The following is a 16308-nucleotide window of genomic DNA, read 5'->3' as shown; positions in this document are numbered from 1 at the left end:
CCCTTCTTATTTTTTCCCAATGAAAGTTGAGTTTCTCAGAATCTGAATTCTGCAACACAATGCCTTGCGGAACTGTAGAATCCATGTGGCCCACAGCCAGCAATTCTCTCACAGTGTGCATCACACATGGTCATTTCATTGGGTTAAACTATTTCTCCAAAAAAAGCCCACGCCTCTCCCCCAACTCCAGCTGAAGGATCTGGCCAGTCAGCAATGTACACCACGTAATCTTGGCAGGAGCCCGGATTGTCAATGCGTAATTCTCCAAGGCATCCAGTGCTCCACGCTTAGTCTTTGTAAGGCCAGGACATTTGTTTTGGGCCTCTTGTTGTGGTCAAATATGATTAATAGAAGATGAATTTAGCAGATATTGATGGGTTGCGCTTTCCATCTCACAGCCTAACCGAATTGTAACTTTCCAAGCAACCATGTAAATGAAATCAAGGCAGGAGGCCTGGCCACTGACTGCTGCTCAGCTGATAGACAAGAGGTTGGCGGTCTCTGGGTTTGCATTAGATTTTCACTCAGGGTTCAATCGATTCATTCTTTTCTATATCAAACTGCCCAAGATGCTTCCATACCATAGCAATAGCCGAAATAAATGCAGTTTGTTGCTACACACATTAACAGCAAAAAGAGCCGCTCCACTCGGATGTCACTAAATCTGGCTTTTAGGCTTGAAATGCCCAGGGACCCGCTTGCTTCCCAGGAAACAAAAAACCATTGTCTCATATTTCCAACCTATGCATCACCCTATATTTACATTGGAGAGCAAAACGGCACAGGCTGCTGGAATAATTACACATTTACCCAGCAGATATGCAGAACTGAATCACCACCTCCTAGTTATTTTTATCCTTATTACCTAGTCAACTGGATTTGGATGAGAAACCCAATCTTTCCTCCACCACTATGATCCCCAGTTGGTTTTCTTCTAAGTCATCCATGGAAGGGCAGATTTGTGGAATTAGCAAAATCAGGCAGCAAAGCTTTTCCCTAGACTATACCACATCAGGCTGCAAATGACAGGCTGCATGGTAAGATGTTTTCAGCCCCTTGCCCACAAATAAACCCTCCCTAAACACCAGGAAATGAACCTGTCAGGGAAAAGGGTTCAGCCTAGCATTCCTTTTGACCTTCTACCTACCTGCATGCAGGGAGGTTTTTCTGCTAGAGGATAGCATTTACTCACGCACTGTCCCATCCTCCCATCTGAAGTGGCACCATTTATGAAGAACCTCACTGCCCGATGCTGCTGATTGCAGAAAACAGCCCTTCAAAAACCATCATTGAAAAGAGCAGATTCCTTTCAGATTGATTAGATCCAAAAGATACCTCTCCAAAGCAAGTATGATTGAGGGAAAGTGACAAAGAAACCCGTGGGGGGTTCGAATTTGCAGTGCCTCAAAAGGCTGTTCAGACAGAAGCACGCAAGTTGTCAAGAGGTGGTTAAAAGCTACCAAAACTGATTCCCCCAGTGTACAATTACAAAAGAGAAAATAAGTAGGCATTGCTACATTATCTGATAATAGTATGCAATTACAGTGCCCCCTCATTAGAAGAATGTTGGTAAAGTTCGCTCTGTCCTAAGTCATCCCACTTTCTGCTTTGGTTCAAAGGAACTGACAGGTAGGCAATGCTGGCATGCACCTTCTAAACATCCCAGCAAAAACTAGTTTCAGAGACCCCAGGATTTGACCACAGCCAGCTGCAATGTAGAGGAGAAAGAGGAGTGGCATTCTCTTTGCCAGCCTCAAGCATGGCTGCAACCAGTGGTTTTCTTTCAGATGGCACACAAGGGTACGAAGTACCAGCACCTTTATGTTGTTGTTGTTGTTGTTGTTAAAAAGTGTGGCACTTACTGTAGCAACTTCATGTAGCACCTATAAGCACTGGCTGCAACACAAGATCTTACCTCACTGGCCTGGGCATAATTATTTTTAGGTTAGCCTGGGCTTCTTGCTTGGGCAACAGCTAGCATGCCCTTGCCTGCCTGGTGCACACTTTATACAGCATCTGTTCCCAGCCTGTCTGTTTCTGGGAGATGCTCCCCACTGTGCTGAATGTAAGCTCTGGTCACATTGAATCTCTCAGCTCCTTTGTCTCTGTATCACCAAGTCAACACATGTTGCTAATGACACAAGCATGTTGCTTTACACATAGGACCAGAGAGAAGTGATACTTGGAGATTTCTTTCATCCTGAACCAGTCATCGTATGTCACAAGGAATGCTGCAAAGTGCCCCGGTTGCTCAAATTACTGGTTATGTGATGATGCAACTGGGGTGGAGTATACAGTCAACTAACCTCACCTTGCCAACAAAGGTCCATATAGTTAAAGCTATGGTTTTCCCAGTAGCAATGTATGGAAGGGAGAGCTGGACTATAAAGAAGGCTGATTGCTGAAGAATTGATGCTTTTGAATTATGGTGCTGGAGGAGACTCCCATGGACTGCAAGAAGATCAAATCTATCCATTCTGAAGGAAATCAGCCCTGAGTGCTCACTGGAAGGACAGATAGTGAAGCTGAGGCTCCAATACTCTGGCCACCTCATAAGAGAAGACTCCCTGGAAAAGACCCTGATGTTGGGAAAGATGGAGGGCACAAGGAGAAGGGGATGACAGAAGACGAGATGGTTGGACAGTGTTCTCAAAGCAACTAACATGAGTTTGACCAAACTGCAGGAGGCAGTGGAAGACAGGAGTGCCTGGCGTGCTCTGGTCCATGGGGCCACGAAGAGTCGGGCACGACTAAGCGACTAAACAACAACAAACCTCAAGGGTCACGACACCAACTTCAGCTAAATTTAAAAAGCCCTGGCCTCAACACTTAGTCCTCAGTCTGAGGCGTTCATCTCAGAAAAGAATGGCCTTTGATACATAAGCTCCTACTCCTACTCTGCTGTTTTTGGGAAGCTCAACCCCTACTTGCCTTAAACCTCCACCCCTTGACCTTTCATGCTCTCTCTCTATAACTTCACCTCTTGCCCACCTGGGACAGCATAACCTGCCCCAGGACCCTTTGAGCCTTGACCCCCTCAGGACCCTGCAATCAGGTTCCCCTAAAAGCCTGGATCCTGCTGGGCCGTGATGAGCTATGTGCTTCTAAATAAATAGGACACAATCAGTACAAGAGAGATACCTGTGTCATACAATAAGAGTTCGGGAATTTCTTTGAAAGCTTTCCGGTTTATGAGCTCCTGGAAATAAAGGGGTTGGTGCCTGCTCAGTGAGTTTGCACGAGGATGCAGAAAATTAGAGTTTCATCCTTTCTAATTAAGACACAGAATGGCATCTGAGCAGAGAATGGGGGCTTCTGTTGACTGAAGAAATAAGGAGGTCAGATTCCCAGCTCATTATGAATACTTAGGCGATGATTAACCACTTTCATTCAATATTTAATTCACATTTATGAAGCATTAGCTGGAACTTTACATTTGGCTTTGGGAACAATGCATTTCAGGTGCTCTATTCCTTTCCTTGTGTGGTAGGCCGGGTGGTAGGCCGGGTGTGTTGAACATCAACCAAGGAGATAATTGTTGACCTCTGCAATGCATCTTACTGGGTGACCTTCAACCAGTCACTAGAGGGCTAGATCAAAAGCAATAAATAGTCCTCTGGTTCTTTACAGATTTATTGTTGTGACATAAGCTTTTGTGGACAAGAGACCATTTCATCAGCTGTCTGAAATCATACACGTGCAAACGCACGGCAGGGCGAAGATTGAAGGTGAAGTTGAATGTCCATGAAAAACAAGAAGGACAGAAGGTTTATCGGTTTTTAATCATTGTCTAGATTTCTTTCAAAAACTCTCTGCTTATTTTATCCCAACCAAGAATAACATTTCATGCATCCGATGATGTGGGCACTAGTCCACAAAAGCTTATGCCACAGTAAGTCTGTTAAGGCTTTATGGTCCTACCAGACTTCTTTGCTGGCTTTTTGCTGCAAAAAGTTCAGCATGGTTATCCCTCCAGGAAGATGTTCAGGCCTCACAAACAACGAGGGGACTGCCATGGAAGCAAAATGGGACAACCTCATAGATGCTCCTCTGGTTGGTTACAAATACGATTTCTAATGTTATAGACAAAGGTCTTGGAAATATTATGGCTTCTGCCAAGCTTTAAGCCACAGCACCTCCCCCCCCCAAAAAAAATATGAATCAGGGCCAAGCCAATGAATGCCATCAGTTCAGTATGTATTTTTAGACAAACCGCCATCCATATTTTGCCACTAGACCTTTGATAACATACATGAGCCACCATTACTGCTCCGTAGGCCTGGAGAGAGCTCTGAGGTCAGAATAGTGAGGGCTGCATTTGACCACTGGTTCCAAAGTACCCCACCTCTGCCCTAACAACGGTTTATGTTCCTAGAGTCTTGATGCCATCAGTGGAAATGCAACAAGACTGCCTTCCGCAAGGAATGGTGGAATGCCAGTGATCTGAAAACACACACTCCACTTTTCATCGTTGTAGAGGACATGCCAATAATCAATACGAGGTAGGGAAGCTCATTGCTAGAGGTAGAGTGCATGTTCTTCATGAGAAAGGGGCCACCTCCAATCCCCAGCCTCTCCAGGTCAAGGATCTCAGATAGCATGGGTGGAAATAGGCAGTAATTGCCTGGATGGCCCCAATGAGTGTAGGGTACCTGCTTATGTGCATGTGTTTAATGCAGTATGGGTGAGCCTGCCATGAGACAAGAGGTGGAGTAGTAGATTTTGAGTTCCATTATGGGCAGCAAGAGAGGGACTGGGAAGCTCTGGTCCTCCTGTAGAAGCAGTGCTGAAATGTGCCACAGAACATTTAGAGGCAGCATCTAAATTTTCCTACGTCAAGCAACAAAATGTCTTCAGCAGACCCTGGTATGCATTGGAATTGGGAAGAATTAGAATAGCTTCCATTATAAGAATTAGAAGAATAGCTTCCACTTTAAAGACCATGGGTAGGCAAACTAAGGCCTGGGGGCCGGATCCGGCCCAATCGCCTTCTCAATCCGGCTCGCGGACAATCCGGGAATCAGCTTGTTTTGACATGAGTAGAATGTGTCCATTTATTTAAAATGCCTCTCTGGGTTATTTGTGGGACCTGCCTGGTGTTTTTACATAAGCAGAATGTGTGCTTTTATTTAAAATGCATCTCTGGGTTATTTGTGCGGCATAGGAATTCGTTCATTATTATTTTTCCAAAATATAGTCCGGCCCCCCACAAGGTCTGAGAGACAGTGGACTGGTCTCCTGCTGAAAAAGTTTGCTGACCCCTGTTAAAGACACTCTCAAGACAAATCTTTAAAAAGGTAGCATAAAAACACCGACAACTGAGAAACACTGGCCTGCGAGTGTTCCAATTAGAGAACAGCCTTCAGCAAAGGTGTCGTGAACTTTGAAGATGCTCGAACTCAGGACAAAAGGGAGAAACGTGCTAAGAGGAAGGCACGCTTGGCAAATCCACACCATGATCAACTCCCGCCATGGAAACCTATGCTCCCACTGTGGAAGGACGTGTGGATTCAGAATTGGTCTCCACAGTCACTTATGGACTCATCGTTAAAACCGTGTTCGTGGTAGGCAATCTTATATGGCTACGAAGGATCGCCAAAGAAAGAAGGAAATGGAAAGCTATTAATGACACAGGAAAGTAACAAACCCCTTCAGCAATGTACAAACTGAAGATGACTAATACCTTGGCTAATTCTTGGCAATGAAACATGTTAAGCTAATAAATGGTAGACCCCAAAAAAGAATTGCATGGGTGGTGCCTTTTTTCTGCTTCTTTTGCAGGATAATATCCTGTGCATATGTCTGCTTAGACACTTCGTCAAGCCAGAACCAAGGAGACTGAAACTGTCAGAGCTTCAGAAAGAAAAGCTGCTTACTTCTCGACTTCACCTACAGGCTTTAGGGGTGCAGGCTGGGCTACTACGTGCAGCCTTTGAAATTTCCCTTCACCAAATCAGGATGGATATATTTGGAAAATGCACACGGAAACATTTCCCCCTTGCCCACGCCTGCCAGCATGACTTTCTCAGTGTAAATGTACAACATGCTGTAGGAAAGAAAATGGAGCTGGTTTTCTTTTTATAAGCTTCATTCTGAAAACGTTCCGTTACAATGAATTTCCAAATACATAAGCGGAACTCATTCTGAGTACAGAAGTAAAGCCCTGCTGGATCAGACCGAGGGACCATTGAGTCCTGCATCCTGTTTCCAACAGTGACCAACCAGATGCTTCCAGGAAGCAGGGCAGGAAAGCAATAGCATCCCCCCTGGGTTGTTCCAGCATCAAATATTCAATGGTAGGCTGCCTCTGAACACAAACTTTTCATTTAGTTGTAATGGCTAGAAGCATTGATCATCTCCTTTCCAGTGTGTTCCAGCATCATCAAAAAGCATATTAATTAGGAAGAATAGCTAGAAATGTTTGAAATAAGTTTTTTTCTTCCTTTTATCAAGTTCACTTTATGGTGGGTGGGGGAATTCTTCTTCAATATTTTCTTCTTAATGGGCCTAACCTACAGGCTATGATTCACAGGACCTATTGTGTGCTCATGCACACCTATGAATATGCATGAACATGTTTCCATTAAACATCATGCAAGCATTAAACAAAGGGCTCATCCACACCTCTGAAAACTGCTGAATCAAACCAAAATGATTTCCCATGGATTGCTGTTTTTTTTCCGATTCAGTGGTGAAGCGTGCATTTTTCAAGGGAAAGCTGCGGAGCAAAGGCAAAACTGCTTGGACGTATGCCTGGAAAGCACGGAACAAGCAGAAAACCACTCAAAACCATGTTTTCTAGGCACAGGACAAGCAGAAGCATGGACAAGCCCTCATTTAAGAAGGTAAAGGTAAAGGTAAAGGTACCCCTGCCCGTACGGGCCAGTCGTGTCCGACTCTAGGGTTGTGCGCCCATCTCACTTAAGAGGCCGGGAGCCAGCACTGTCCGGAGACACTTCCGGGTCACGTGGCCAGCGTGACGAAACTGCTCTGGCGAGCCAGCACCAGCGCAGCGCACGGAAATGCCGTTTACCTTCCCGCTATACAGCGGTACCTATTTATCTACTTGCACTTAGGGGTGCTTTCGAACTGCTAGGTGGGCAGGAGCTGGGACCAAAAGACGGGAGCTCACCCCGCCGCAGGGATTCGAACCACCGACCATGCGATCGGCAAGCCCTAGGCGCTGAGGTTTTACCCACAGCACCACCCGCATCCCTCATTTAAGAAGGTAGGCAAGGATATAGAACTCTTTTGCATAGTTAAGTCATTGCACAAGATGCATGAACTGGAGGACCTACAGATACAATACGCAGCTAAATATTTTCAGCAGATTTGTACCCAGCTAAATATGAAAGTGCCAGGAATATTGCATATTTGCTTCACGCACACTGGCAATGAACAACCCTCCCATACTGGGCACCATTTTCACCACAAGCTCCACTGAAGTAAAAGAAGACCTGTAAAAAGAGCTCCAGCGGGGCACCTGCTGGATGGTGCCCAATTGCTGCAAGTCAGCAAAAGTAAGTACTTATTGAATTGCCTAGTGCACACATCCAGCCAGGTTTTCCGGGTGTTTTACAGAGACATTAAAAGCAAAATGGAATCCCCGAGAAAATGCTAAAACCAGGAAAAGATGCATCACAACAGGGAGAACCCCACCCAAATAACTTTATTTTATTTATTAGAAACCAGCATAAAACACAGCAGCAACGCCATAGGGAGGTACTTAGCTTTTAAACTATTCAATATGGCAGAGCAAAGCCTAATTAACACAAAAAGCAGGACAAGTGGAACTGCTTTGATGGGTTGCGTCTCCTTTACCACCGGGCACAACACCTAGCAAGCAAAGACCAACTCTTCCATGGGAGGCTGAAAGTGTAGAGGGCCTCCAGACCAAATGGAGGCATGCACTGAGTGAGGCTTAGTAAACAAACACATTCACATAAGCCCATTGTGCCCCACGTTTCTCTGTCCGGGGAGCCTGCATGCAATTCCCAGGTGGGGTGCACTTGTCAGTGGGCTGACTCAAGGAGCGAAAATCTCCTCACAGCTTCATGGTATGTTTTATGGTCCATGGGACCACCCCTTCGGTTCTCAGCCTCCTCACCAAGGTCACCCATGGCCAGGGCTATAACTAGGACAACAGTGCCAGTTCCTGCAGCCAGCAGGAGGGAGTGCTCTGTTGTTTAGTTGGGAGCAGATGGCCAGGCTCCTAGCATTTATAACAGAACTGGACAACCCAGAGACTTTGGAACACCTGCCAGCTACGAAGGCTAATGTTGCACCCTCTTATTTATCTGCTGCGTCTGATGAGGCTCTGAGACACGAGCACACAGAGACATAGAGAAATGATCTGGATAAGCCCCGGCCAAAAGCCACCATCATGAAGGCCAAGCCCCAGTGTCTGGGCATGTATGAAGCATCTAAAGAAGATGGCAATTTCTGGCTGCAACATGGCTGCAACTCTTGGTAGCACCATATCAGCCTTTCTTGTGCTTCCTCTTACTTCCCTTGTTGTTGTGTACAGAGACAGAGGAGAGAATAAATGTTCTAGGACAGGGGTGCACGACCTGCGGTCCTCCAGATGTTTCTGGACTACAACTCCCATCATCCCTGATCTCTGGCTACGCTGGCTGGGGCTGATGGGAGTTGTAGTCCAGAAACAACTGGAGCGGCACAGGTTGTGCACCCCTGCTCTAGGAACATTGTTTTGAGAAGCATGAGGAGGGAGGCCTCCACAAGGAAGCTCCAGCTGCTGCTGCTGCTACTACAGGTATGCCCTGGGCTTGTTTCCCCCCTCTAATGTTGCTTCCTAGACTATGTGGTCATCTGCTTATTGTTACGTTGGCTGGTTAAGAACTTATGGAACTGTCCCCTGCACCTGGAAATACTCTATGGGCCAATGAAATCCTGCTCCTAGATTCTGCAGAATAAGGCACTCTGGATATTTTGCTTTCTGGTCATGAAAAAGTGGCCGGTGCTGAAAAACGTGTGTTGTCAAAAATGAAGAGAAAGCATGTCATTGTGCTATAAAGAATGGCCATCTACCTTCCTATCCTAGGTGCCAACTCCCTGGGGCCCTGGGTGCCCGGACACCCACAAAATTCCCCAAGAAAGGACCGGGCACCCACAAATATGGCTGCAAGAGCCAAGCTGGCAGTCCTGCTTCCTATAAAAGTCAGTATCTGGATTTGACCACACACTAGATTCACACCTGAGGATAAGCAAGAGACAAATGCCAGGGTGGGGCTATGAAGGTGAAGGAGCAGACAGAAGCAGGATCAGTTCTCAGTAGTTCCCGCTGAGTTCTATAGAGAGGAAACAGGGGGCGAGCTGAAACACTGTGGAGAGAGGGACAAGCCTTGCTCCAAATGTTGCAGTCATTCCCATCCCAGGAATGTCTCCAAATGCATCCCTTCTACTTTCTCCTCGATGTGGATGGGCTGTGAAGGAACACTTACACTTAGGGGACCAGTTGCAGTGGAGGTAGAACCTGCCTTTCACGTTGGACGCTGGGTGGTTTAGTCTCTACGACCAGGAGGATGCAACATGTCTCTGTGAGCCTAGTGAACGGGGATGCTTATTCTGTGCAGGCCCTCCTTCCACACAAACACACACCCTCGGCCAAACAGAGAGAGAAATCCAATGAACCAACCACTCTTGGAGAGGCACAGTTCTGGGCAGGGCTGCCAACAGCAGCAAGAGGCTTCCGATGCAGTCCACACCAAGCTTACGCGAGATCGCACACGCCTTCGCTCTGAATATATGCCCATTTGGCAAAATCGGTAACTCGAAATAGAATTCTCGCTGCATATATCGACATTCTCTGAAATGGCGAGACCTAGCCGTTGAATATTCTTTAGCCAACCTCACAACAGCAGCAGCAAAGGTAGAGTGTTAAGTGTCACAACAGCCTTTACCAACCTGGTGCCCAGCCCAGGCCTGTGGCCGATGGGAGTTTTAGTGCAAAACATCCGGAGGGCACTAGGTGGGCAAAGGCCGCATTAAGAAATCTAGAGTATGTGCGAGAGAGACAGAGACAGAGACAGACAGAGAGATCTGGGAGCTGTCCTTGGTGCTGAATGGAGAGGGCTGGCGGTCTCTGGTTTACCTTCCGCAGTGTTGATTGCGACCTCAGTATTGCTTAGGCTGCTGAGTTCAATGAGACAAAGGCACAATCCCCTCGACAGCGAGGGGCAGCCCCCTCAACTGGCAGCATGGGTGTGCCAAGTGCAGCGAAAAGAGCTGTTTGGCGGAATAGCTAGAACTGGAAATCAGCAATACAAAAGCCTGGCAGGGAGAAAGGGTGGGCGGCGGGTGGGCTTGAGGCAGTTAAGGCACTTATGCCATGCATCAGTGTCTTGTGCTTTGGAGTCCAAAAGGAGGGGGGCAGAGGGCTCCAGCTCCAATTAGTTAATGGCAAACTATCAGCAAATGCTGCTGCTGTAAATAGCAAAGGTGTGTGTGCAGAGCTCAGTCCAATTTAACTCGCAGTTGGCTTACTCTGGTTCAGGTGCCCTAAGCTCAGCCTCCTAACTCTTTGGAGTCCATTCGGTGACAGAAGAGCACATGGCCTCTTCCACCCAGAATGATGTGGTGATGCTGGCAAGCAGAGTGTGGGGCTGGCAATGCCTCACCTGAGCAGCACACCTGTTCCCACAGCCAGTTCTATAGGAGTGCTGTTACAAAAGAGTCAGGGTGCAAACAAAGAGAGTTTGGCAAGAACCGCATGACATGTTGGTCATCAGTGTGCTGACTTATGGTGAATATGGTGTGCAAAGTGAATTGAGATTAAGGTTTGTTTGTTTTTTTGTTTTAAATCAATTATTTACCGCAGAGAAAGAAAAGGATAGGAATTTTGTTTGTTTGTTTATTTTCAAAATTTATAAATCACCCATTTAACCAGTGGGGTTCTACTCTGCTCAAGGGACTGTTTGTGTCAAAAGAGAGAGAGGGTGTTCTGCACATATCTCCATTTCAACCAATGGCAGGCAATTCTTACAACCAGGTCAACTTCCATTGGCGCAAAAAAAAGGATGCATTTCCTTGCCTGATGAAGAATTCTGTGCCATTTGAAAGCTTGCCTACTCTTGCACCACACCAGAATCAAAGGCACCACAATGCCCACTTGGCATGTATTTGTTACAAAAAGGCCAAATGTTTTACTGAGGCAGGTAGTGAAGCACCCCGATTAAGTCCCAGGGAACATTTCCATTTCTTGAGAAAATGAGAACCTTGGCTTTTGCATGTGGAACTAACGATTAAATACGAACTCAAGTTCCCCTTTGCTCAGCCATTATTTTGCCATCAGAACATGCCCCTAGTCTTTAGAGTTGGCTGGATCCTATTGCATTCTATTCCAGATCTCTTCAGCCAACAAGCTGGGCTGTGGCTGTCTCAAAAGAGCCAAGCCAGTCTGTCCTCTGCAGCCCAGCCCAGTGCAAACTGCTGGAGCAAGGTGAAGAGGAATACAGGTTCCCCAAGCAGCAAGGCTAGAATTGCAAGCATGCCTAGGTGGGCTAGTGGGGATGGGAAGGAAGAGAGTTGGGACATGCATGTGGTTTGGTCTCACTCTCTCTCGGTGTGGTCCTCCAGCTACATAATGGAATGGGAGACGGAAGCTTACCTTTGCCCACAGTTGCTGGCTCAGCAGGTACCAGTCACGGGAATACATTGGGGGGGGGGGGTCAGATGGAAAGGGGACACAGGGGAAAAGGATATGGCCAGTCGATCAGCTTCTTGGCATATTTCCTGACAATGTTGTCTTCCCCAAAAATGAAGAGAGATCTGTTGACTGTGAAGCAGTTCTGACGGACGGGTATAGGGTTGTACAGTGCCATAGTCCTGGCCCGTTGGGCTTTGGTTTGCTTGTACGCTACCGGGGTCCCCCCCGAAGGGGCAGGGGCTCCCTGGCGGTTCCTGTTCTGCTCGGCAGCTCCATCTCCGGATCCCAGCCTGCCTGCCATCGCCTCTCCAAAGCGAGCCATCCTGGAAGGAAAAGAGAGAGGTGATCCGATCAGGGCCCCCTCCTTTCCACAAAGTAGCAAGCAGCAGTAAAGGTGTGTGTGAGCGGGGGGGGGGGGTGGCGTTCCCACCAGAGCACCTCCTTCTCTCTCTCTCTCTCTCTCTCTTGGTGATGCTTTTAAAACCCCGCTTTCAACGACTCCTCCATTCCTCTGGAAGCAACGTTTAGCAGAGAGGCATGCAATCCTTTTAACACGAAACACAAGGCGTTGCAAAAAGAATGATGATAAAAATCACCCCAACCCAAATCGGCCAACCCAGCAAGCAAAAAGAGCCATGGTGTAATTTGCAGGAAATGTTCAGGTTTCTCCTAAAAGGAAGCAGGTGGTTGCTGTCGCTTTTGCTGGGGAGGCGAGCTCAGATTCTGCCTCTTTTTACGTGGAGCTCTCTGCACCGAGGCTTTAAATCAGACCCGTCCTCCTCCTCCTCTTCCTCCTCCTGGCTTTGTTTAGAGGCAACAAAAAAAGAAAAGAAAAGAGGGGGGGCTTCCCCCCCTCCACCTCCTTGCTTGGACCTCCGCGAAGGATCCAGTGCAGAGGCACTCGGGGTGCTTGTCAAAATCAGACAGCAAAGGGGCTGCGATTCAGGCTCTCCCATCTGCCCATCAGGAAGGGGAGGGGGGACTGCAATTGGGCGAGAGCCTATGAGAAGAGGTGGAGAAACAGGTTGCAACCCACTCCAGCCTAGTTAGGGAGCGAAGTGTTTAACTTCCTCGCAATCGGCTCCATCTTTCTCCTCCTAAAGAGAAAGATCATCTCTTTTTCCACGAAGAGAGAGAGAGAGTAGGAGGGGAGCCCGCATATCCCCCTCCTCCATATGTACCTCTCCCAAGAGAATTAATCACATTTGTGTTGCGGAGCTGGGGCGGTTAGAGGAGTGCTAACAATGGGTTTGACTAAGCTTTTCATGCCCGCAAGCTTTAGGAATGGTTGGTTTTCCTCTGTTTGTGTGTGTGTGTGTGTGTGTGAGAGAGAGAGAGAGAGAGAGAGAGAGAGGGTTGCTTCTGTTGAGCAACCAAATTAGTTCTTCTAACGGAGGATGAGAAAGGAGGGGTCTACGACTGAACAAAGACATCACCTCGGAGTCCCTGGGTAGCAGCGGAAGATTGCTGAGCAGCAAGAAAACGCAGCCTGTCAAGAGTTCTTCTCCTCAGCTGGTCGCTTGAGGAGGCTGGAGTTGGCTCCCCTGTTCCTTATCTGAAAAATCCCAAGCGCCTTACCCAGCTCAAGAGGAAGGTGGGTTGAGAACTGGGATTCGAAGAGCAGCTCCCCTCCGCACCCACAAACTTTGAAATACTCCAGATCTTTCCTTCAGGCTTCCCTGAAGATTGTCCTTCATGGGCTGGTCTTCACCACTATCCCCTCCCAAGACACGTTTGGTGCACGCTGCTGCCCCCCTCCCCAATCTCTCACATGAGGAACAACATATGGGTAAGGAACTTCGGGTTTTAACAGCTCTGTGCATCTCTGGTCAACTCTTCTATTGTATTTAGGGACGTGGTGGCTGAAATGGAAGAGCGAAACTGAAATGGAGGAGCGAAACTGACCTTCTGAAAATGATAATTCAGTGTTTACAGCCAAGATGCCCTTCTGGTCCCTAAACCATCCCTTCTCCAGAGATACTCCTGCTTCCTTCCAAAAGGGCACTTTGGTATTTTAACTTGGAGTGGAGTCAACTTTCATTTGGGCTATACTTGTGAATTTTAATGGTTGATTATTGCCTGGGCTGGTGCTTGACATTTGAACTTTGGGGAAGTTCTTATCTGTTTGTAATAGCCTTTTGTGTTGTGCTTCTAAATGCTGAGTTCTTCCTTGAGCAAGGTGGAGAAGGTTGTCTATAAATGTCATAATACATCAAGAAGCACATACATATACCTAGAAGTGGCAGAACGGAAAACCTGGATCTCTGTACAAAGAGGTCAGCCAAGAGACAGCCTCTGTTGGCATCTTAAAGCCTCTCACTGCAGCCATCATTTGCTCACCAAAACAGCCAGTCCCACAGATTCGAAGGATCCTGGGATAAGGCAGGATTGGGGGATGGAGCTGAATGACATTTGACAGCTAACACAGGGCTGGACCCTGAGAGGTCATCTAACTCAACCCCCTTCCTGTCTTATAACAATATTGTGACATGTGTTTCCATGCGTAATGTAAATCTTTGTGAGAATGCTGGTTGAAAAGCAGGTTATAAATCTGTAAGTAAACTAGAAAAATAAAATGGGCAAACTAGTGCTAAATCTCCAAGATGATAAAAGATGCAAGGGTTCAGAGTCAATGGGTGATTTTAGACCATAGACTTAATGATCTTAAAATCATGGTGGGGAGAAATCTATGTGTTCTGAAGCACACAACAAACACTTCTCACTTCCCTCCCACTGTTGTTCCGTGCATCCCAACTGCTCCTATGTATGTTGGGGGGGGGGGGACAAATCAATAACAGCTTGCCAAACTTGATTTTTATTTATTTTTTAAGAAAAGAAAGAATTTGCATTTCCCCCCCCCCAAAAAAAAAAAAAAATTCTGCACAAACACGAGCTTCTGAATGTTTTAAGGATGGCCCCACGAGGAGCTCATTGCAGCAGCCAACCCACCAGTTGACTGCAGCAATGCAAAACATGTCACTTTGCCTGACACTCCCAAAAGGCACACTTTCACAACTTGCCACAGCGGAAAATAAGGGGACTGGGAGAAAAAGATGGTGTGCCATTTTGTTAATCTAGAACTGTGATCTATGGGCTCTCTTCTGCCCCCTTGACTCAGTTCCATTTAAGTCTGTAACTCCTTCCGTCCCAGAACACTTCCACCTCTCTCTCTTTTATCATGCTCACCCTAATCACCTTGTCCATGAAACCTTTGGCTCAGCCTATTAATCCTCACTTCTCTAATTTAATTAGAGTAAAGCCTACTTCACAGCCTGCAGCAAGGATCCTCATAATAGTTTGTTCTCTACGTACAAATAAAACTCCACACATTTTAAAAAAAATAAAACTAGATGTCACGGAGCCTTCTCCCTGACATGCTAGATTTCTACCTGCTGGGATTCTACCACCGCCCCTCCTCTCCCACTGTTCCAAGGATGTATTGCCTCCTAGCGGCAGGCTGAAGTGGAGCAATCCAGGAACAGTTGTGCAATAGCATCTGGTGTGTGAGCTAGATGCAAAGTTTGTATACTCACACTTGTTCACTTTCATCCTTTACTCTTCCCTTTGTACCCTGTGTCCCTGCACATTTACACTGTAAGCTCCTGGGAGGCAGGGACCTCTCTGTGCACCATGCACACGGATGACACTTGTGGAATCTGCAATCTGAAGTGGAAATGGCTGTGCAAATCAACATTTGGAGGAAGCAATGGGCTTTTCACCGCATCTTGTGTCTCAGGGTGCTTTCACACAGCACAGTTTTAATTGGCACTCGTGATGAATGCAAAGGTACTCTTGGTTTCCTGGAAATGCCTCATTTCTGCAGGCTACCTGCCTGCTTAATAGCCATTTCTCCTGAGCATAATTGGGGCGCGGGGGGCAGAGTGGGGGGAGAGTTTACAAGCAGCAATAATTTTACAGGTGACTGAATGAAGACTGCAAGCTTAGTACACCGAAGTCCATTCTTTCTTCCTAAACGTCCTCTAAAAGAAATCTTAGCAATGTCTTGACACTTTCAAAAAAGAAAAAAGAAAAACACCATCTCAACTGGAGTTGTATAAATATTTCAAAACTGATTTCTCCTCCCCTTCCCCGGTGCGGCAGTGTGCGCAGTAGCACGGGTATCTTGTAAACCTGCAAACAAACTGTATGTGCATGCAATGCCAGCCTTAGCATTAGGGGGCTCTGGGAAGATGATTAAGCAGCAACAGCAAATGGAAGATTCCTTCCCTTCTGTGCAGCTTCCGCTGCTGCTGCCAAGAGGCTGGGGGAGTGGATTGTAAACTAGGAGTGAAGGACAATGGTTAAGTCAATCAGGTATTGAGGGGTTAAAAGGTAAAGGTAAAGGGACCCCTGACCATTAGGTCCAGTCGTGACCGACTCTGGGGTTGCGGCGCTCATCTCGCTTTACAGGCTGAGGGAGCCGGCGTACAGCTTCCGGGTCATGTGGCCAGCTAAGCCACTTCTGGCGAACCAGAGCAGTGCATGTAAATGCTGTTTACCTTCCTGCCGGAGCGGTATCTGTTTATCTACTTGCACTTTGATGTGCTTTCGAACTGGTAGGTTGACAGGAGCAGGGACCGAGCAACGGGAGCTCACCCCGTCGCGGGGATTCGAACCGCCGACCTTCTGATCAACAAGTCCTA

The 16308-nt window shown here is 47.1% G+C and overlaps 1 protein-coding gene across 2 annotated transcripts in view; it reads right to left on the bottom strand.

Annotated features, from left to right (window-relative positions):
- CACNA1E (calcium voltage-gated channel subunit alpha1 E) overlaps window positions 1–16308 on the bottom strand; it is a 444647-nt gene that overhangs the window by 295194 nt on the left and 133145 nt on the right. For both annotated transcript variants that reach the window (XM_083445434.1, XM_083445435.1), the window contains exon 3: window positions 11723–11988. In XM_083445434.1, coding sequence (XP_083301560.1) covers window positions 11723–11988 — 266 coding nt within the window. The remainder of the gene's footprint in view (window positions 1–11722; window positions 11989–16308) is intronic.

The sequence above is a fragment of the Podarcis tiliguerta genome (genome assembly GCF_965153285.1).
Source record: "Podarcis tiliguerta genome assembly, chromosome: 6".
In the NCBI taxonomy this organism is placed as follows: Eukaryota; Metazoa; Chordata; class Lepidosauria; order Squamata; family Lacertidae; genus Podarcis; species Podarcis tiliguerta.
The sequence above is the reverse complement of the archived record's forward strand: the minus strand, read 5'-3'. Positions and strand labels throughout refer to the sequence as shown.